Source organism: Phacochoerus africanus, chromosome 10 (genome assembly GCF_016906955.1).
Source record: "Phacochoerus africanus isolate WHEZ1 chromosome 10, ROS_Pafr_v1, whole genome shotgun sequence".
NCBI lineage: Eukaryota > Metazoa > Chordata > Mammalia > Artiodactyla > Suidae > Phacochoerus > Phacochoerus africanus.
Window position 1 is genome coordinate 87,566,225 of NC_062553.1, and position 21,765 is coordinate 87,587,989.

Genomic DNA, 21,765 nt, shown 5'->3' on the forward strand with positions numbered 1-21,765 from the left:
CTTTTTTCTCTTTTCTGTTCTGCATCTGTGATTTCCACTAATCTGTCCTCCATGTCACTTATTCGTTTTTCTGCCTCCTGTATTCTGCTGTTGGCTGCTTCTAGTGAATTTTTTATTTCAGTTACTGTATTTTGCATCTCTTCTTACTTAAGTTTTATATCTAGTATCTCTTTGGTCAGTGTTTCCTGTAAATTATCCATCTTTGCCTCCAGTTTATTTCCAGTGTCTTGCATCATCTTCAGCATCAACAGTCTGATGTCTTTTTCCTGGAGGCTGAGAATCTCCTGATCACTTAGCTGATTTTCTGGGTTTTTTTCTTTCTCCCTCATCTGAGTTATCATACTCTGTCTTTTCATTTTTATAGGTTTTTGTTGTGGTCTCCTTTTTACAGATAATAGAGTCATAGCCTCTCTTACTTCTGGTGTCTGACCCCCCTTGTGGCTGAAGTTGGTACGGGAGCTTGCTGTAGGCTTTCTGATGCCTGACTGGTGCCTGCCCAGTGGTAGGTGGAGCTCATTCCTATCCCTCTGGTGGGTGGGGCTTTGTCTCTGGTTGAGATTAGAGGTGGCTGTGTCCCTGGAGGGTCTTTAGGCAGTCTGTTTACTGATGGTGGGGCTGTGGTCCCACCTGGATTATTGTTTGTCCTGGGGCTTCTCAGCACTGATGGGTGGGGCCAGATTTTTCCCAAAATGTCCACGTCTAGAGAAAGGCACACTGATGAATATTCCCAAGAGCTTTGCTTCCAATGTCCTTCCCCCACAACAAGCCACAGTCACACCCTGTTTTCCCAGACTCCAAGAACTGCAGTCAGGTCTGATCCAGAGTCCTATGGAATCTTTGCTTTGCTCTGGGACCCAGTGCATGTGAAATCTGTGTGTGCCTTTCAAGAATGGGGTCTCTGTGTCCCCCAGTCCCGTGGAGTTCCTGCACACAAGCCCCACTGGCCTTCAATGCCAGATGCTCCAGGGTCTCTTTCTCCCAATACCAGATCCCCATGCATGGGGATTTGACGTGGGGCTCAGAACTCTCACTCCTGTAGATGAGTCTCTCTGATAGTTACTTTCCAGTCAGTGAAGCTTCCCAGCCAGCAGGTATGGGTTTGTTTATATCACTTCATAACCCCTCCTACCTCTTGATGTGGCCTCCTCTTTGTCTTCTGGAGTAGGATATCTTTTTGAAAGTTTCTAGTCCATCTGGTTGAAGGTTGCTCAGCATTTGGTTGTAATTTTGTTGTTTTTATGAGAGAAGTTGAGCTCCAGTCCTTCTATTCTGCCATCTTAATCCTGTCTCAAAGTCTCCTACTATTATTGTATTCCCATCAGTTTCTCCTTTTCTTTCTGTTAGTATTTGTTTTATGTATCTGTGTGCTCCTATATTAAGGGCATATATTTTGACGATTATAATATCCTCTTCTTGAATGGATCCTTTTACCATTAAATAGTGTCCTTCTTTGTCTTTCTTTATGACCTGCATTTTAAAGTCTGTTTTGTCTGATATGAGTGTTACAACTCCTGCTCTCCTGCTGGTCCATTGGCATGAAATATCTTTTCCCATCCCCTCACTTTCAATCTATGTGTGTCCTTTGCCCTAAGGTGATGAGTCTCTTGTACACAGCAAATTGTAGGCTTTTGCATTTTTATCCAATCTGCCACTCTATTTCTTTTGATTGGAGCATTCAGCCCATTGACATTTAAGGTAATTATTGATAAATATGTATTTATTGCCATTTTAAACCTTATTTTCCAGTTGATTCCATGTTTCTCCTTTGTTCCTTTCTTTTTTTGGTTGGATGATTTCCGTTTATTTTATGCTTGTGTACTTTTTAGTTTTTGTGAATGTAATGTTTGGTTTTGATTTGTGGTTGCCCTGTTTTTTAAGGATGTTAACCCCTTCCTGTATCTGCTTACTTTGGCTTGATAGTCATATAGGCTAAAACACATTATTAAAAAAAAAAAAAAAAAGGCATCTATATTTTCTTACTTTCCTTCCCCACATTCTATGAAGTCCTTTTTTAACATCTTCATTTTTGTCCTTTTGCTCTTCCTTGCGTTTATCATCAGTTTTACAGTAGGCTTTTTTCCCCCCTTTTAGATCTGTATGCTGGCTTATTTAAGTGACTACTTTCCAATTGTAATTTCCTCCATCCTATTTCTTCTTTTTTTATTTAGAGAAGCCCTTTCAGTATTTCTTCTAGAATGGATTTAGTATTGTTGTACTCTTAGCTTTTGTTTGTTGGAGAAATTCTTTATTTCCCTTTCAATTTTAAATGATATTCTTGCTGGGTATTCTAGGCTGCAAATTTTTTCCTTTTAGAACTTTGAATATATCTTGCCACTCTGTTCTGGCCTGTAGTGTTTCTGTAGAGAAATCAGCTGAAAGCCTTATGGGTGTTCTCTTATAATTATCATTTTGTTTCCCTCTTTATATATTTAGCTTTTGCCATTTTTATTATAATATGTTTTGGCGTGGGCCTATTTGGGTTCCTCTGTGCTTCCTGCATCTAGATATCTGTTTCATTTAGATTTGGAAAGTTCTCAGACCTAGTTTCTTCAAATGTATTTTCTGTCTCCTTTTCCTTTTCTTCTTCTGGATTTCCTTTTATGTGTAGATTGGCCCACTTTATATTATCCTATAGATATCATATGGCTTTTGTGTTTTTTCATTTGGTTTTCTGTCTGTGTTCCTGATTAGGTGATTTCCATTATTCTGTCTTCCTGAGTCACTAATTTGTTGCTCTGCATTATTCATTCTGCTCTTTAGTGCCTTTAGCTCAATTTGCATCTCTGCAAATGAATTTTATACTTTTTCTTGGTTCCTCCTTATATTTTCTAGTCTAGTTCCTTTCTAAAGTAATCTGCCTTGGAGTTCCTGTCATGGCACAGTGGTTGACGGATCTGACTGGGAACCATGAGGTTGTGGGTTTGATCCCTGGCCTTGCTCAGTGGGTTAAGGATCCGGCGTTGCCATGAGCTGTGGTGTAGGTCGCAGATGCGGCTCTGATCCCGTGTTGCTGTGGCTCTGGTGTAGGCTGGCAGCTACAGCTCTGATTCGACTCCTAGCCTGGGAACCTCCATATGCCATGGGAGCAGCTCAAGAAAAGGCAAAAATAAAAAAAAAGAAAAAAAAATAATCTGCATTACTGTTTATATCCACTCTTAATTCCTTGATATTCAGCCTTAATTCCTTAATTTTCACTATCTCCCTTTTGAATTCAGTGTCAGACTGCAGAGGTCTGTTTGATTTTTTGCTGTTTCAGGTGAATTCTCCTGTTCTTTTAACTGGGAATGGTTCCTGAGCTTCTTCATCTTGCTTATGTTTTTCTTTTTCTGTGAGTTTAGGGAAGCCAAACTATAGTCTTGGAGGGCTATTTCTATGCAAGAGCGCCCCTTTATATTTTGTGGGGGGTTACTATTTGTTTTTGATGTGAGTTTGGATATTTGCTGTCTCTTTCTTCAGTGTGAGCAGGCTGTTATCCCCAGAGTGGTGAGTGTGTTTCCAGGGAGAAGGAGGCAGTGGGTAGCACTAGTAGTCAGTGCCTTGTTGCTGAGTTCTTGATAGCAGCAAGGAACTGCAGGAAGGTGGCAGGTCCTAGTTGTAGGGTCCTAGGAAGGGGCAGTGATTGTGTGGGCACTGCCTGGAGTATATGGCAGTGGCAGCAGCAGGGCAGGTGTGTTTCCAGGGGAGTGAGAGCAGCAACGGGTGGTGCTCGGTTGCAGTGCCCTCTTTTTTTGCTGACCTCTGAGGTGACGGGGGCCGCAGGTGGAGCCTATTCACAGACCCCTAGTGGTGGCATGCCACTCCTCCCTCTGGTGTCTGAGATGACTGCTGTGGTTTGTCCCTGCCACCTGTAGATCACGCAAGAGGCACCATGTCACACTGAGCCCTCCTGGTTCCCTTAACCCACACAAGAGGTGCCCAGCCACCTGTAGCCCACACAACAAGCGCCTGGTCTCCCATAGCCCAAGCAAGTGGCCTCTTGCCACCTGTAGCTGGCACCAGAGGCGTCCTGCCCTCTGAGAGCCCATGCATGTGCAGGGAGGTTCCAATGGCGGTCTGCACCTCGTCCTCTCACCCTCCCCAACAACGGCTCCTTGCTTCTCCTATAGGCCCAGACCTCCTCCTGGGTTTCCTCTGCCATGGCGTTTCGCTCCCCAGCCTGTGGCACACTGCTCATTAGCCCCTCAGGCTGTCTCCACACAGCCAATCATAGTCCTCTCCCTGGAACTGACCTCTGGAGCCTGAGTCTCAGTGCCCAGCCCCTGCCTGAGCATCTCAGTCTGTGGTGTCCGGGCTGGTGGTGCAATCATTTCTGGATTTGCCTGTCTTCTTCACTAGCCTGTGAAAACTGTGAGAGCAAGGACTATGTGGAGTTCCCTGGTGGCTTAGCAGTTAGTGATCCAGCATTGTCACTGCTGTGTTGTGGGTTCATTCTCTGGCCTGGGAACTTCCCTATGCCATAAGTGTGCCCCCCTCAAAAGAAAAAAAGAAAAAGAGGACTGTCAATTATCCCCAACATGAAGTTCCTGGAGATGGTAGGCATTCAATAACTACTGTATGAATGGAAGGAAGGACACTGGGACTGGCCTTACTTTGTATCTTCTGAAGAATTTTATTTTTCCTTTTAGGGCCACACCTGTGGCATATAGAAGTTCCTGAGCTAGGGGCCAGCCTGTGCCACAGCTACTTGGGATCCAAGAGGCATCTACGACCTACACCGAAGCTTGTGGCAGCACCAGAGCCTTAACCCACTGAGTGAGGCCAGGGATAGATCCAACATCCTCATGGATACTAGTTGGGTTCTCAACCTGCTGAACCACAACGGGAACTCCTTCTAAAGGATTTTTAAACAGTAGCATCAAGAAATCTAAGTTCACTAACACTGGTAAAAGTTTTCATCAATGTCAAAATGATGGAGGATGGTGGTATTGCAGTTGATTTTCTCCACTTTGTGAAAGGCAAAATAGTGTAAAGTGCTAACATGTAAAGTAAAACATTAGGGGGAAAAAATCACAATTTGAGCTGTTACTATCTACAAAAAGATTATTAACTATTTCTTGAGCATACTGGTCTAGTGTACTATAGGAGACAGACAAAGATAATCAAGTAGAATATTGGCAAGTAAACAGAAAAGAACATCCTTTTGCAAATACTAATATTTATAATGAATGCTTACTATGTGTCAGGCTTTCTGATGATCGCTTTACATACAGAATGTTACTTAAGCCTTCCAACAACTATATGAACTATAAATCCTTAGTATCTTGCTAAGGTACCTGAATCAGGGTTTAAACTTAGTTCTGTCTGATCTAAAAGTTTGTTTTACTACATCATACTATTATTGCTATATCAAGCCACAAAGTGTTTGTGCCAGAAATTTGGCAATTAGTTAGAAGGATCAGAGAAAGTAACTAAAGCATAAGGTAAGCCTTCCATGTAAAGAGATTAAAGCAGTTTTGACTTTTAGTTTGCAAAAATGAAAGAAAATCATCCCTGTCTATAAACTTAAGAATGGCAATGAACAGTATGAACCAGACTCATTTATTAAAATCTTTAACCAGTCAAGAACAAAATAGATAGACTTGAGGGTTGGTGTATAAAATAATTCCTGTTTTATTAAAGAAAAATACTAGATTGGATAGATTTCGGAGATGTATCCAAAATGTTATTTCAACAGATCTCATAAACCAGGTTTTAATTTGATATGTGATTCTGTAGCAGGTAAATCACCTTTCCAGGTTCCATACAAACAAGCCAACATTTTATTTTGAATTCTGTCTCTTCTAGAATTAGGATTCCTTTCACATCTGAGGTCTCACTTGTAGAAAATGCAGTTCTTTAGGGAGAAAAATTATGTATTTGGCTGGATATTAGGTATGTATATTAGGAGTGTATGAGTTTTCAGAGAGTAATACCTACCACCTGTCTTGATTTAAAAACCTGCTGACTGTACTTTGCTTTGGTACTCATCTACTCAAAAACTCAACCATCTGTCTATGGCAATTACTGCTTTAAAGGAGCCAAGTTACCATGACATCTACCTAAGAAGAAAAAAAAGGAAGAAAGGAGGGAGGAAGAAAGCAGGGAGAGGAGGAAGGAAAAGAAAAAAGAAAAAGAAGACCAATGTCCAGGCCTGACTCCAGATAATTTAAATCAGAACTCTGCAGGTGGCCCTGGGCACTGAAGTTTGTGTTCCTTAAATAATCCCCCTGGGATTCTAATATACAACAGGGATTACGTTTATGACTTAAAAAGATTGAACTTTAGTCCTAAGCAGAGAAGATCATTTGTGGACCATGGTTTCAGCTGTGATGGACATTGGCTATACATGGTCAAGTGTCCAGAAACAACTACTGCAGATCCCCACCTAGTGTCTCCTTACTTGTAAGAATGGACAGTGGTGATACTAGGCTGAAGAAAACAGAGCCTTACGGATGAGAGGTTTGTCTCTTAACTCTTTATACTGCTTGAAAGGTGAAAAGACAAAACAGCTACTGAGTGACAGTCTTTCCAGTAACTGTTACCTGGGTGGTTGGTTGCTAAAGCCATGGAAGATGAGATTCAAACTAATGCCAGAATGAGCAGGCAACTGAGAAAGTGGAGGGCAGTCCTCCAGTCGTCTGCTTCCTACAAGGCCATGACTGTTCCTCTGACAAACTATAGGGAAAAAAACAAAGATTAGATATGACAAGTTCATTCATCATAAATAAAATATAGTGGATCTGTGGTATTTTGAGGAAATTTGTAAGATCAACAGAGAGGGACAAGGGAAAGATAATTGGGAGTACTCTAAAATCAATAGATAGGGATCAAAAAAATCTATAAGCCTTTGCAAGTGACCTGAAAGCCAACAGTACATTATTACTATTTCCTACAATCTGCAGGGCAGTATTTATATTCATAGAGAATTTGACAAGGATCTGAAAATCTGTACTGTTCTAGTCATACCTTTATACCAAAATGTACCCAGTGTAAATCTTTAAGATTTCATATAGCACATTAGAAACAGATTTATGTGAGTCTGAACCAAAGCATTAATCATTTAACTTCATATTGTAATTAGTTATTTCTCTAAAATAAAAGCATCCTAGCAGGTCAGTGAAAAAATGCTATGTGAGTTCCTGCTGTGGTACAGCAGGTTAAAGATCTGCTGTTGTCCGCAATGGCTAGGGTCGCTGCCGAGGCTCTGGTGCAATCCCTAGCCTGATGCAGTGGGTTAAGGATTTGGCATCGCTGCTGCTGTGGCTCAGATTGAATCCCTGGCCTGGGAAATTCCATATATGTGCAGCCAAAAAAAACAAAAAAACAAAAAAATCCTATGTGAAGTGGAATGGTTGAAATAACAACTAGGCTCTTGAAATAAAATTTTAAGATATAAAAAAACTACAAGTGAAGCAGTTGGCTTAGTCTTAGGTCCCTTTCAAGGAACATCTGGCTAAATGTTAACAGTACAACAATGCTAGCTGAATACTTATATTACTGTTACTAATTTAGCAAAGTAAATTTTTTTTGTCTACACCCATGGTATGTAGTTCCCTGGGGCGGGCATCACATTGGAGCCACATCTTCGGTAATGCCAGATCCTTAACTCAGTGCACCACAGGATAAATCCTAGCATAGTAAAATTTTTCACTAAGTTAACAAAGGGAAGAATTAGAATTTAGTATTTCATAGTTTAGGCCTTAGAGAAAAGGGATGGACCTGGGAGACAGGTATATTTACTTCTTTAAATGGCCTTCGTTGCACTTTTAAAATTACCAACCAGCAATTAAGACTAATTTGAAGGCAAACAGTACTTAAAAGAAAGATGAGAGGTGGTAGCTAACTTATTCACTGTTAAGAAAGACCAGAGCTTTAGAACACTTTTTTTTTTTTTATTAGAACACTTTAGAAAACTATCTCGACCAGTTGTGCTAAGGAATCAAGCACTAGACAAAAGACTTGATAAATTTGCAGATGAAAGTAAACAAGCGGCAGCTCACTTAGGGAAATACGGTAGATGAGAAAGACAGCCAGAGAGGAATGGAGACCGGCTTCTAGCTTGTTAGTGCACAGGTAACTAGATAAGAGAAGGCAAATGTAATCATTATCTGAAAGCAAGCCCTGGGATCCAGAATATATTCCAAAAATCTCTTTACTTCTGTTTGTTTCTAAAAAATGTGTACTTAGGGAGTTCTCCTGTGGCAGAGTGAGTTAAGGATCTGGCATTGTCACTGCAGTGGCTCTGGTCACTCCTCTTGCAAGGGTTGAATCCCCTGGCTCTGGAACTTCCACACGCCATGGGGAGTGGCAGCAAAAGAAAGAAGTGGGAGTTACCCTTGAGCAGGGTCTTGCAGTGCCAGGACAATCCCCCCACCTGGCTCAATGGGTTAGGCATCGGTGTTGTTACTACTGTGGTGCAGGTTAGATCCCTGGCATGGAAACTTCCACTTGCCACAGCCAAAAAAGGAAAAACAAAGTGTACTTATTGAGGCCAAGTTGAAGACTTAGCAACAGCAGAAATCTTTTATCATAGTAAACTTCCCATCATTCTTTCATCACTATCAATTTTTTAAAATTGTACCACTTGTATAAAACAATACAGAGCCTTAAAATAGACACGAAAGCCTGATATTTTTTTTAAATCTAAGAACTATATTGTTGTTTTGTTAGATTGCCAAGCAGTCCTGAAACAAAGTCTGTATTCTGGTTTTGGCACACAATCCTACAAAGAGCACTGAGGATTACAACTCCAACAAGTTTATCTAGAGTTGACAAGTTAGTAAAGTCTAATTTAAGTAGTACCAACTTTTCTTTCTTCTGGCTACAACCCCAAGATGGCATCAACAAAGACACCTGGATAACCCAAGAGGCTAGAATCTTTTAGACCTTCTCTCCTACAAGACACTGCTTCCCTTTCCTGCGGCCAGTTTTTGTGTCACCGGGGGGTATGTCCTGATGGAGGTAGTGGTATTAAATAGGCTGTGTAACCTGGAGTATGTAACATCGTTTGTTTTATCAACAATGATAAAACAATGATATGAAAAAACGATGATATGAGAGCATTCTTTTTCCAGAACCTCCTGCACACTACCAGCATCCTTCTTGTAAAATGCATACTGAAAGGTGAAAAGTACAATTCAAGGAAGAATAACCTTTTCCAAAAATGTTTTATTGCTACAAGTTTTGAGATTTCCAACCATCAAAATTGGAACAAATGTAAGATTTTAGCCCTCTGAGGGGCAGCATAGCCATTTCATGGGTCTGTTTTTAATTTAGGTTTGGCAGTGGATTTAGCAAAGTTTAGATGACAGCAGAATGGTATCAAGAAACCTTGCCTGTAACTTAAAAGAGGTGGAGCACAAACTAGAACAGGAAGACTACTCCCATCTGAAAGGTCAGTCTTTAAATTCTCTTAAGAGTTAATTTCAAAATTTAAGGCTGGTATGTATCTTGTAAGAAAACCCAACACTTCACTTGTAACTTTTTTTCAAACAGATGCTATACATGACAACTGAAATATTCCTAGAAATAATGCAGAAGAGACTTCCCTGAACTTGTCACAACCTACCGTAAGCTAGACCACACTTTTCCGGCCTCTTACAATCACAGCTTTCACTTCACCGCTCTTACAACAATAGATCAGAGTGCAAACAACGTTATGAAAAACGAGGGCTTGATAAAACCCACAGAAAAGCTATTCACTAATATTGGGACTACTTTTAGTCATGCTATTATAGTTCACGCTTTATTCTTGTGCATAATAAATAGATACAGAAAAATGTTGAAAATGTTATGACTCAATTGTCTGATTAAAGCTGAGGCAACTAACCTAGTCAGATTTTAGTTTTTAAATGAGAAATGACAAGAGTAGTAAATATAAAGAAAAAAAAAAAACTTTACTTTCCTATGTTAATACAAGTCAAGGGACCCTTTCTTCTCAAAGGGTTGATAACACCAGTTCTTAGCAATAAACATAAGGCACTTGTTTAGATTACAACATCACTGCATTTTTTTCCCACTTGTTTTTTCTAACCCTGTTTTCCCCCACAGTATCATTTGGAATAAAGTGAATGAGGCAAATGTGAGATGATCCAGTTGATACTACTTGAGCAAGATAGTACAGTACAATATTGAGGGGTGATGTCTGGACATAAAATGAACCCTTGTCAATGTCCTCTGATACCAGACAATGTATCCACTATCAAGTAAACCTGAAAGAAAATAAAATATTTATTTAATAGTTCCAGTAAAATTGGGTTGGAGTACAATATACACGTTAGGAATTTAGCTCCTCATGGGTGGCATCTGCATCAAGAGTTCTTAGTACTTAGGAATATTCATTCTAAGACAATCTACATCATTTGAACAGTCAAGACAAATATATGAATTTTATTTCAATATACAGTAGAGCTTAAAACATAATTCACACATACACCCCCTATCATATGGCTGGTGCCTCCTCCAAATACCTCATTCGTGGCAGAGGTAGCACTAGTGTTCTTTACTAACAATAAGAACTTCAGTTGCCACTCACAGGAGAAAAAAGTGTTTTGTGGTTTTGTTTTGTTTTTGTTTTTTTTTTTTTGCCATCTGTTAAGATGTTCCTGAGACAGGGCCAGTTAATAAAACATAACAAAGCACTGGAATTCAATTTGTACTTTTCTTTACATCACTACATTGTTAGACTGAGATGTGGAGTGCAGGTCATGTACTATGAAAGGTTGAGTTTAGCACATCTGTTCAGTCAGTAAAAGGATCAAGTCTCCTGAAAATTCCCTCTAGAATATACTTTCTATAAACTACAAGTACCACAAAAAGGTCAATTATATATACAATCGATTAATTTTACTTAATCTCCTTATTTGCTGAGATCTTGCAGAGGCAATGAGAAGACTGAGCCTTTGGCTAGTTCTCAGTGTATAGGTTTAACATTTTAAGGCCCATTTTCCCAATCAGAGTAGCAGTTCTCAGTTTTCCTTTCAAATTATGAATTATATTCATAGTACCTGCTGCCATCCTAGCCTTCAGTGAAATCTTAATGCAGGAACAGTGCTACGCTTGCATTATGGAATTTCCCTGACACCAGCACTAAGCCCGTTCTGAAAAGCTCCCATCTGCACTGGCTTTACAGCACGTTACCTTGCCTCTGGCTTCCACCTCTGTTTCCACCTGTGTATTTTCAAAGAAGCCCAACACGTATTAGTTGAAATATTCACACAACTGTTTTTCAAAACAATTTATTGCATCATATTTGGTACCTTATGTTTGACAACAAAAAGGAAATTACATCTGTAACTGCAGGAAAAAGAAGCTGGTCTGTTATTGAAAAAAAAAAATCTTGGGCCCTTTAAAAATTACAAAGTCTTGGGCTTGCCTGAAACAACTGAGCAAGAAATATATTCTTAGAAATGTAGGGCTTCAAGTATTACAAACCTGTGACACTGTGGAAAAATTCCAGAGGTATCTAAACTGCAGCACTTTTTTTTTCTGCATATCATGAACAAGGCCTGCTGAGGTTTTTAACTATTAGTCTCTTGATCAGTCATAGAATGGTAGTCAGGAGTTCTGCTCTTTAACTTCAAGCCATGGTAGATTTTCTTTTTTCACTCTTGGGTGAAAAAAATTCATGCTAATTAGTTGGTGCCACATCACAGTGCATTTGGTTCTTGCATTACAGTTTTAACAAGTTTGGCCAAAACAATGCCGAAAGGTTCGCATTGTTATTTTAGTTCTTCAAGTTTTAGTTAAAATAATTGAGATTGTTCCAACTGGTTCCTTCAGTTAAAAACTGTGGTACAAGAACACCAAACTGATCATGTACAGTGAATTTTGGAAACACAACAAGCGTATTGAACACCCTCTAGGTTTCTTGTAATTCTGCTTGGTATCTATGTCCCAGCATCTACAACATCAAGCATCTGTTGTAGGTTTCTCTGTAAATAGTGATTCACATTGCATACTTCCTATGGTCAGAATCAACCCCGTAACAAAATCAGTCAGATGCTAAAGCCCCAACAACTTTGTGCTCAGTGAAAGAATCCAGTGCTAAAACAGCATTTAGCTGTCTGAGATATAGTAAAATCTCACAAGACAAATTTAAAGTAATATTTCTGCCACACACCTGCTTTGTTAGCTGTAACAGCCTCCAGATTTTATATAAATTAGTTTAAAAACATTGGTGGGTAGGTAGGAATAGGATAAGGTATCTTTTTTTAACCCCTCAATTTTAGCAGCTTTTAATTTTTTAAGAAACTGAACCTATATCCTGTAATATGTTAGATATTTTATATATACTTTTTCAGCAGGATAAAAAACGTAAAACACTATTTGAAGGCAAGAACATTTACTCTTCTCATTCTGTGTAAGTTAGAGCAATGCAGCAGGTGCGTGACAAAAATATTATACACTAGATATGGTCCAAAGTCATTCCATTTGCTTGTTTAATGATGTTCAAATTTCATTGGCCAGTTCTTCAGTTTCTGCAGAACTATCTCCATTAACTGTGATCTTCATATCCTCTTCATATCCAGGAGGCATGAAAGCCAAAGCATAAGGGAAAAGCTTATGACAATTTGCTCTATAAACCTCAGCAGCTTCTTTACAGTCTCCCAGGCTACCATCACACAAGGCTTCTAATACCTCCATACATGTCTAAAGAAAGAAAAAAAGGTCATGTTATAACTTGTCAAAAAAAAAAAAAAGATTTTTACTGTGAATTAGACAATTAGCAACAGACTTCCAAAATAAACAAATGTACATGACTGAGATATATAAAAGCATTTACTCCCACTACACATTCCATTAGAGTCTGTTTCTTAAGAACTGCAGGGTTTATACAAATAGATGGCCGTGTAAACAGGGCCAGGACTAAGATAAGGCAAGCAGGGTCTGTAGGGCACTATGTCTAAAGACACACTCTTGGCAAGTGCCTGCTGGCAACCCTGCCTCAGCCTTATTTGGCCATGTATATAAATTTGTATACCGCTGTCAATTACTAACGTAAGCTTTTTTTGTGTGTGTGTGTCTTTTTGCCTTTCCTAGAGCCGCTCCTGTGGCATATGGAGGTTCCCAGGCTGGGGGTCGAATTGGAGCTGCAGCTGCCAGCCTACACCACAGCCACAGCAACACAGGATCCGAGCCAGGTCTGTGACCTACACCACAGCTCATGGCGACGCCAGATCCTTAACTACTGAGCAAGGCCAGGGATGGAATCCGCAACCTCATGGTTCCTAGTCGGATTTGTTAACCACTGCACCACGACAGAACTCCCTCAAACATTATTTCTGAACCTTGTATCCAAATGAAAGAGAACCTTAAGGTAGGTTCAATGACTAAGCAAGAAAGAGGTCTCAAACACAAAGGAAATATATACATGCAAGAAACATTTGCTCATGAAAACCACTAATCCTCTCAACTTAAGTAGGTCTGATTTTATCTTTAAATGATTCATATTTGACTTTGCACTTCTCATGTTTTCATTCTTCATCTTTTCACCTGGAAAATACTACAGTGTCCACAAATAATACTCCACAAACTTTACCAATCTAGAAAGGTTCTAGTATAAACGATGCATGATCAGCATCTAAGAAGCAAAATTTTCTTTCTTAAAGACACTTCGTTTCCTATTAAAGGAATATATCATTACACTGTCTTTCAGCAAGTGTGTTTTTTTTTGGGTTTTTTGCTTTTTGTCTTGTTAGGGCTGTATCTGAGGCATACTGAGGTTCCTACGCTAGGGGTTGAATCTGATTCATAACCACCAGCCTACGCCACAGCCATAGCAACACCAGATCCAAGCTGCATCTTCAACCTATGCCACAGCTTGCAGCAATGCCAGATCCTTTAATGCACTAAGCAAGGCCAAAGATTGAACTTGCATCTCATCTTCATGGATACTAGGTTCTTAATTCGCTGAGCCACAATGGGAACTCCCAGCAAGTGTTTTTTAAATCTGGCCAATTATCCTTTATTTTTAGTCTAGATTGTATTTTGCAATACACCCATATTATCTTTTACTAATGTTACCTATTATTGTTTACTAAATCACATTATATTACAAGCTATAAAATAAGAATTTCCATTTAACCTCTGGAAATACACCTTAACTATGTTAGAATTGTCACCGAAACCAATGCTTGCTCAAAAATGTAGGTATGGACAAAAATCCAAACAACTATGGAGAGTGTATAATTTTACTAAAGCATATTTCTTAAAAAAAAAAAAATTATTCTAGGAGTTCCCATTGTGGGACAGTGGAAATGAATCAGATTAGTATCTATGAGGATGAAGGTTCGATCCCTGTGGGTTGGGGATATAGCATTGCTGTGACCTATGGTGTAGGTTGCAGATGCGGCTCAGATCCCATGTTTCTGTGGCTCTGGCGTAGACGAGCAGCTGCAGCTCCAATTTGACCCCTAGCTTGGGAACGTCTAGATGCTGCGGGTGCAGCCCTAAAAGGAAAAAATATTATTCTAAATAATTATTCTAATTATTAAACTAGATGTGAAACTAGTTACTGAATGCCAAGTAGCCTGCTGTACATGTGTGCACACATGTTCAATCATAAATAAACTTAAGATAAGCTAGGTAAGAATTCATAATGGTTTGGAAAATAGTACACATAAAAAAAAAAAAATCAGAAGTTCCCATCATGGCACAGCGGAAACAAATCAAACTAAGAACCATGAGGTTGCAGGTTTGATCCCTGGCCTCGATCAGTGGGTTGAGGATCCAGTGTTGCCGTGAGCTATGGTGTAGGTTGCAGGGACAGCTTGGATCCAGCATTGCTGTGGTGTGAGCCGGTGGTTACAGCTCCTATTAGACCCCTAGCCTGGGAACCTCCGTATGCCTTGGATGCGGCCCTAAAAAGACAAAAACAAAAAAATAATAAAAAATAAGTCATTTGGTGAAAAAAGAAATCAGGTATTCTTACAGAGAGATTATGAAAAACTCTTTATTTACCTGGAGGTTTCTGTTAGTGAGGGATTCATCAAGTGTTGTTGCCAACTCTACAGCTCGCTTCTGACTAGAAGAATCTAAATAATATACCATTTTGGCAGCTAAAAGAGAAGAAAAAAGGAAATTTGTTTTATTTCAAGATAAAACCAGTATCTTCTATCTATGCAATATAAAATTCAAGGTGTATGTGCACAAAGTGTGGCACTTTATTAGAAAAATGGAATAGCTGTTTTTTGTTGGTGGTTGTGTGTATTTGTTGTTTTTCTGTGAGTTTTGTTGGCAGCACTCATGACATGCAGAAGTTCCTGGGCCAGAGATCAAATCCACACCACGGCAGTGACAATGGTGCATATTTGACCCACTGAGCTACTAGGGAACTCCTGAGACACTGTTATTAAAAAATATTAATAACCCTGACTGTACAAACTAGGAGAATGATTAAGGTAGAAGAGACTCTGAGGAAATACAAACATTCTAATATTTGTCTTTGTGTGGTGGGACCATAGAGAGTTTTCTTCTTTCTAAAATGAACATAATTTGGGGTTGAGGGTAATATTTCACCATGTGTGCATGCATGTATCTTTGTCTTGGGGGTTACAGGTGGGGGAGATACCCAACCTTGATGGTATGAGCCAAAAAACTGAATTCAGAATTTCCATAAAGGCATATATACAAAGCTGCTGGGCTTCTTAGCCAGGTATTTTAAAAAGCACACTACTAAAGCACTACCCATGGGGTCCCATCATGTCCAGACTTTGGCTCACTAGCAGACCCTTGCCATATGATCCTTGCCTGTGAGGTTTCAGGTGTTTCAGAACTGTCAAGTTTGATTCTCTTATATAAGCATAAGAAATCAAAGATGATAGTGAAATATAAGAGCATGTTGATAAGAGAAGGAAAATAGAAAGTTCTTTCTCATTGCATGTAATAGACAGCTAAATTCAGTTATACTTGCTTCCTTGCAATGCCTATCTGGAACCAGGAGAAACTACTAGCCTTGATTCATAGTAATAATTTTATCTAAGAAATGTAAAAATTTATAGGAGGCATATTTAAGCTACTGTTTTCATGAGATTATATAATAAAAACTGAGGTTGTTTTAGAAGCTAAGGACAAAAGAAAAAGATTACCTGATAATCTATGTGGCAATGAATCAGAATTCCTTTTCAGAAAAGTTTCGTTAAAATTCTTTGGATTCGTTGCTCCAAAAAGACGATTCATTTCTTGTTTTAATACTGTCCTAACTGTATCAGGTAAATCTTTACTTTCACACACTGCTGAACAAATTAAAAACAAACTATTAGCAGTCAGATACTGATAAAGTCTGTAAAAGTTAAAGAATCAGCTACCTGATGAGGCCAATGAAGCAAAGCAATTATAGACAAAGACTAGATAAATCTACTGATTGATAATTCAACACGTAAAGAGCTAACCTATACAAATTTCAAGAATGTTACCAGAATAATCTAATGATCTTCCAGAGGCTCTCAAAGACATTTCATTGACAGATGATTCATTCCCCCCCCCCAAAAAAATTGTGTATTGAAAATATAGATAATGAAATACACAGTTCCACAGCCTTCTAATCCCCTAGCAGTGGCCCCATCAACTTTAAAGGGAGTCTGTAAGGCAAGGGCTTCATGTAACCTACCTGGTAAATATTGTCACAGCAAATAAGTAGTGCTGAAGTCAGAAGAATTTTCCACACCCTCTCCCCATCTTCTATACTCAAGTAAGCCATTAAAAATTTCTCTAATTAAAAAAAGATTCATTGACTTTTATTTTTAGTGGCTATGTGAATTGAGCTATCACTATATAATAAACTCCAAAGGACCACCAAAGTAGTCTGTAATGAAAAATTATAGTCATCATATTCCCAGGCTCTGGCATTTGGAGATGGAAAAACTGACCTCCAACCTCTCTAGTTTGAATCCGAGTTAAGCTTCATTCCATTATTATTTTGGTATGGAAAGATAGTCTGGAGCTTTGAGCCAGACAGACCTGAGTATGAATTTAGGCTTGGACAAATCATAACCTCTCTGAACCTATTTCCTTTTTTTTGGCAGCACCCACAGCATATGGAAGTTTCCAGGCCAGAGACTGAATCCGAGCCACTGCAGTCAATGCCAGATCCTTAATCCACTGCACCAGGGGGAACTCCTGAAGCTATTTCTTGATCTATAAAATTGAAGTGATATCTAAACTACAAAGATTACAGTAAGGGAAAGCTATGTATAAAAGAGCTAACTATATAATAATATATTTGCTGAAGACTGAAAACAAATTTTGCTTATGGTTAGGAATTATGGTGACTTTCAAACTCTTAACCAAGTGTCTGTACACTGATGAACATGTAGCCTATATATATATATATAACTTATTACATGAACCAAGAATTTCCCAGAATACTGACCCTTACTATGCACAACACAACACATGCTGGTATTTTCTACTTTATTCTATTTCTGTTTCAGGTTGCCAATGCTAGTAATGACCCACTAAACTGTTTTTACTGCCTCACTAATGGATCACTACTCTAAAAAATTCCTGAACAGTAAACATCCAAGTGAAATATTCTACACGTAATTAGTAACTACATAATTGATTGCTGCATGCCTTTTGTAGATTGAACAGCATTTCTTCTATCATTCTGTAGAACCGGGTAGTTCAAATAAATGAGCTACCAATTAAAGAATATAGCTTAATGGCCATTATGGCTGAACTTTCAACTTGGATTTGGCAATTTATCAATATTGTCATCCAGGGGCAGGGAGAGGGAATACAAAGAGAACTGGAAGAAAAATTGTTAAAAAAAGGTTATAGCAAATTACAGCCAACATTATGTCAACAAACAGAGGTCCTCTATAAACCATGTTATTTCTGTTGGCCTTACTGGTTTGCCTGAAATGCTTTCAGGACACATTATATGCAGATAGGAAAGTATAGTTTATATTATAATTGGTCACAGTTGCAAACTACACTTTTCATGTTTTTTCATTACTTTCATTAGCTTGTTTTCCTCAGATTAAACAATTTACCCAAAAAAATCAAAACTTTAAAAAAATAAAAAGCCCGTATAATTAAAAACAAATAAATATATATATCTCTTGTGTTTGGGATGTATAAAGAGGAAATATTTTTAAAAATCCAACATCAATTAATAGTTGTTTTCTTTTTTTGTGATAATAATTTATGTTAATAAAGCAATTCTTTGTTTAACAGATAAAAAAAAGACTGTTTCCAAAAACATCTCTCTACTAATTCACAAACTGTTTCTGGCTCAGGTTTCTCCCCTAAATCATGTATATTGGAACTGTAATTTCCAGAAAGATATTAATTACAATCCATCAGAGTTCCCGTCGTGGCTCAGCAGTTAACAAAACCAACTAGCATTCATGAGGTCACCAATTTGATTCCCTGGCTTTGCTCAGTGGGTTAAGGATCCAGTGTTGCCGTGGGCAGTGGTTGTACGTCACAGAGACGGCTCGGATTCTGTGTTGCTGTTGCTATGGCTGTGGCATAGGCCAGTGGCTACAGCTCCTACTGGACCCCTAGCCTGAGAAGCTCTGTGTGCCATGGGTGTGGCCCTAAAAAGAAAAAAAGACCACCCGTCCATCCATCAATTCTACTGCAGTAAAATTTAGACTGTCCTATGGAATTCTGTATAACAAAGTTTCACCTGTACCTTTAAGGAAAGGAGCAACTCCAAATGCCAAAGATTTATTAGATAACCTTTTATTGCTAAAGACTAATATGGGAGGTAAAGGTGGGAGGTACAGGGAGAGTCAATCAAAAACTCCTTTGCAAGTAATAAAAACTAACCAAAAAATACTGTCTCAAGAAAGCAAAAAGGAAAAAACTCAGATTACATAATTATCTTATATGATACAATAAGTCCGAGTAATGAATCAAGAAAAATAGGAGTTCCCATCGTGGCACAGAGGAGATGAATCTGACTAGGAACCATGAGGTTGGGGGTTCGATCCCTGGCCTTGCTCAGTGGGTTAAGGATCCAGTGTTGCTGTGAGCTGTGGTGTGTGTCAGATGCGGCTCAGATCTGGTGTTGCTGTGGCTCTGGTGTAGGCCAGCAGCTGCAGTGCCGATTTTACTCCTAGCCTGAGAACTTAGACATGCCACAGGTGCGGCCCTAAAAAAACAAAAACAAAAAAAGGAAGAAATGACTTTGTACCAGTAAGAGAAAAAAATGGTGCAAGATTCACTGTAGATCAAGGTGACCAAATAATACCAATTTTAAAAGCATATAAGGGAATATACACATGTAAGTGAATAAGAAAGCAACTGAATACCTAAGCTCCTTTTACTTAGCACTGACCAAAAATATAATTTAAATTGCTTTAAGTCCTACATTTTTTTAAGTGAAAAACCAGAGTGCTAAAATCCATTCTGAGGGCAGGACCCTAAGTCAGGCCAAAGCCAGATAAAGTAAGATGACTGGCCAGAGGAAGCCCGAAGGATTGCTCTCCTGCAAGTAATTTAAACAACCTCCAAAGCACATGTTGCTCTCTTCCTCTCTTGCTCTTTCTCTCTACCTTTCCATCCCCACCCAACCCAGCCTGCCTGTGCCTATATTTTCTCTCTGCACCTTATCTTCTCTCTCCTCTCTTTTTAAATAAACACTTAATTGCCTCACTAAACAAACAAACAAACAAAAACCCTGAAAGGTATAATGCCATGCTCCTAATTAAAAAGGGGAGATGAAGCATCCTATATAGTAAACATCTTCATGGAACAACTATTATTTACATTGGTAGTATAAAAACATTCTGGAGATTTGGAAGAAACCCAAATCATCCTAAAATGAACATTCAAAACTGATAAAGTGTGGAGGTATTGTTTTTCCTCCAAACTGACCCAAAAGGTGTTCCTTGTGAGGATTTCTTTCTTTTTTGCTTTTTAGGGCCAAACTTTGACTTATGGAGGTTCCCAGGCTAGGGGTCAAATTGGAGCTGCAGCTGCCGGCCTACACCACAGCCACAGCAACGCAGGATCTGAGCCATGTCTGTGACCTACACCACAGCTCATGGCAACGCCACATCCTTAACCCACTGAGCTGAGGCCAGGGATGGAAGCTGTGTCCTCATGGATGCTAGTCAGATTTGTTTCCACTGAGCCAGATGGGAACTCCTGAGAGGATTTCTTTGTAAAGGAGTTACTACAACATAACAGCATGACCAATGTGTTCCTGAAAAGTTACTTCAAAGTCAAATCTTTTCTTAAAGTACTAAGTGCATTATTTATAGGAAACCTGTGGGGCATAGTAACAAAGGTGCCTAAATTTAGTCAAAATAAGGATCACTTTGTAAATCTTCCTGACAATGATGTCAGCTAAACACCTAGAGCTATAGCCATAGCTAACACTGTCTCCATTCAATAATTCTTTTTTTAATGTATTTTCTTCCTATGACTGAAACCAGAGCATATGTAAGCTCCCAAGCCAGAGACTGAATACAAGTTGCAGCTGTGACCTACACCACAACTAGATCCTTTAACCCACTGAGCCGGGCCAGGGACTGAACCCTCGCCTCCACATTGACCCGAACCATTGCAGTTGGATTTTTAACCTATTTCGCCACAGGGGGGTCGCCATCATTAAGTCTAACTTTTAATGTCAGGAGCATTTTGCCTTTATTTCTTTTTTCTTTTGTCTTTTTAGGGCCACACCCAAGGCACATGGAGGTTCCCAAGCGAGGGGTCCAATCGGAACTGCCGCTGCCGGCCGACACCACAGCCACAGAAACATCGGATCGGAGGTGTGTCTGCGACCTACACCACAGCTCATGGCAACGCTGGATCCTTAACCCACTGAGTGAGGCCAGGGATCGAACCCGCAACCTCATGGTTCCTAATCAGATTCGTTTCTGCTGTGCCATGATGGGAACTCCTGCTTTTGTTTCTTTAAAGTCCATGAGCATTTTAATTTTCTGAAATAACTGTTGCAAGAAAATAGTCATACTTCATTAAACCATATACTCATTACAAGCAAATAAGCCCAAATATGTCAATTTATATTTCAAAGTAAAGTCTCTAACTCTATAAAATTTATATGTATTATTTTATTACCTTTCAGGAAAGAACTGATTATATAAAAACAAAGTATGTATATTGAAAATAGTTTAAAGGTACTCCATTCTAACTGAGAATGAATTAAATAAAGACTTTTATTTCTAGCCATAATTTTCTGGGTCATAATTTCAAAGATTTTTTTTTAATACAAAAAGAGACTAGAAAGAAATGATTTTTTTTTTCTAAACACAGCAATTATTTCTTCTGTTTTCCATACTGTGGTTATATAATTACTTTCAGATTTTTTCCCCCTTTTTAGGGTCACACTCATAGCATATGGAAATTCCCAGACCGGGGTGGAATCAGAGCTGCAGCTCCCAGCCTACCCCAAGCCATAGCAACACCAGTTTCAGGCCACTGCAACCTACACTGCAGCCTGTGGCAACACCAGATCCTTAACCCACTTAGCAAAGCCGGGGATTGAACCTGCATCCTCATGGATACTAGTTGGGTTCTTAACCTGTTGAACCACAATAGGAACTCCTACTTTCAGAATTTTTTTTAAATTGAGGGGAAAAATTCTTTGATTTAGTTTTTGTAACAGGAATCATTTTTTGACGAGTATAAATGTAATTTAAATAAGGCTTTACTTTTTCTTATCAGTTAAAACAATGTTCTTAATTGGGGCAATTTAGCATTTTCCAAAAGAATAACTGGGATGCTGGGTTTAATCTCACATATAATGACATAGGTTTATATAATGTACAGGTTCATATGGGGCTAAGTATTTAGCAATGAGATAGC

General features: G+C 38.9%; 1 protein-coding gene and 1 long non-coding RNA gene across 3 annotated transcripts in view; one reads left to right on the top strand and one right to left on the bottom strand.

Moving 5' to 3' along the window:
- Window positions 1-9,767, top strand: part of LOC125137928 (uncharacterized) — a 38,271-nt gene extending 28,504 nt beyond the window's left edge. Inside the window, exons 3-4 of the long non-coding RNA XR_007137539.1 lie at window positions 9,256-9,373; window positions 9,475-9,767. This is a non-coding gene — a long non-coding RNA (uncharacterized LOC125137928). The remainder of the gene's footprint in view (window positions 1-9,255; window positions 9,374-9,474) is intronic.
- Window positions 9,768-9,856: 89 nt separating this feature from the next.
- The window catches only part of NAA15 (N-alpha-acetyltransferase 15, NatA auxiliary subunit), an 82,687-nt gene continuing 70,778 nt past the window's right edge, over window positions 9,857-21,765 (bottom strand). Inside the window, exons 18-20 of one of the 2 annotated variants that reach the window (XM_047799054.1) lie at window positions 16,068-16,214; window positions 14,941-15,038; window positions 9,857-12,630 (exon numbers count right to left, since the gene is read on the bottom strand). In XM_047799054.1, the coding sequence (XP_047655010.1) occupies window positions 12,430-12,630; window positions 14,941-15,038; window positions 16,068-16,214 (446 nt within the window). In that variant the 3' untranslated portion in view covers window positions 9,857-12,429. The remainder of the gene's footprint in view (window positions 12,631-14,940; window positions 15,039-16,067; window positions 16,215-21,765) is intronic. The other variant, XM_047799055.1, reaches the window with a different exon arrangement.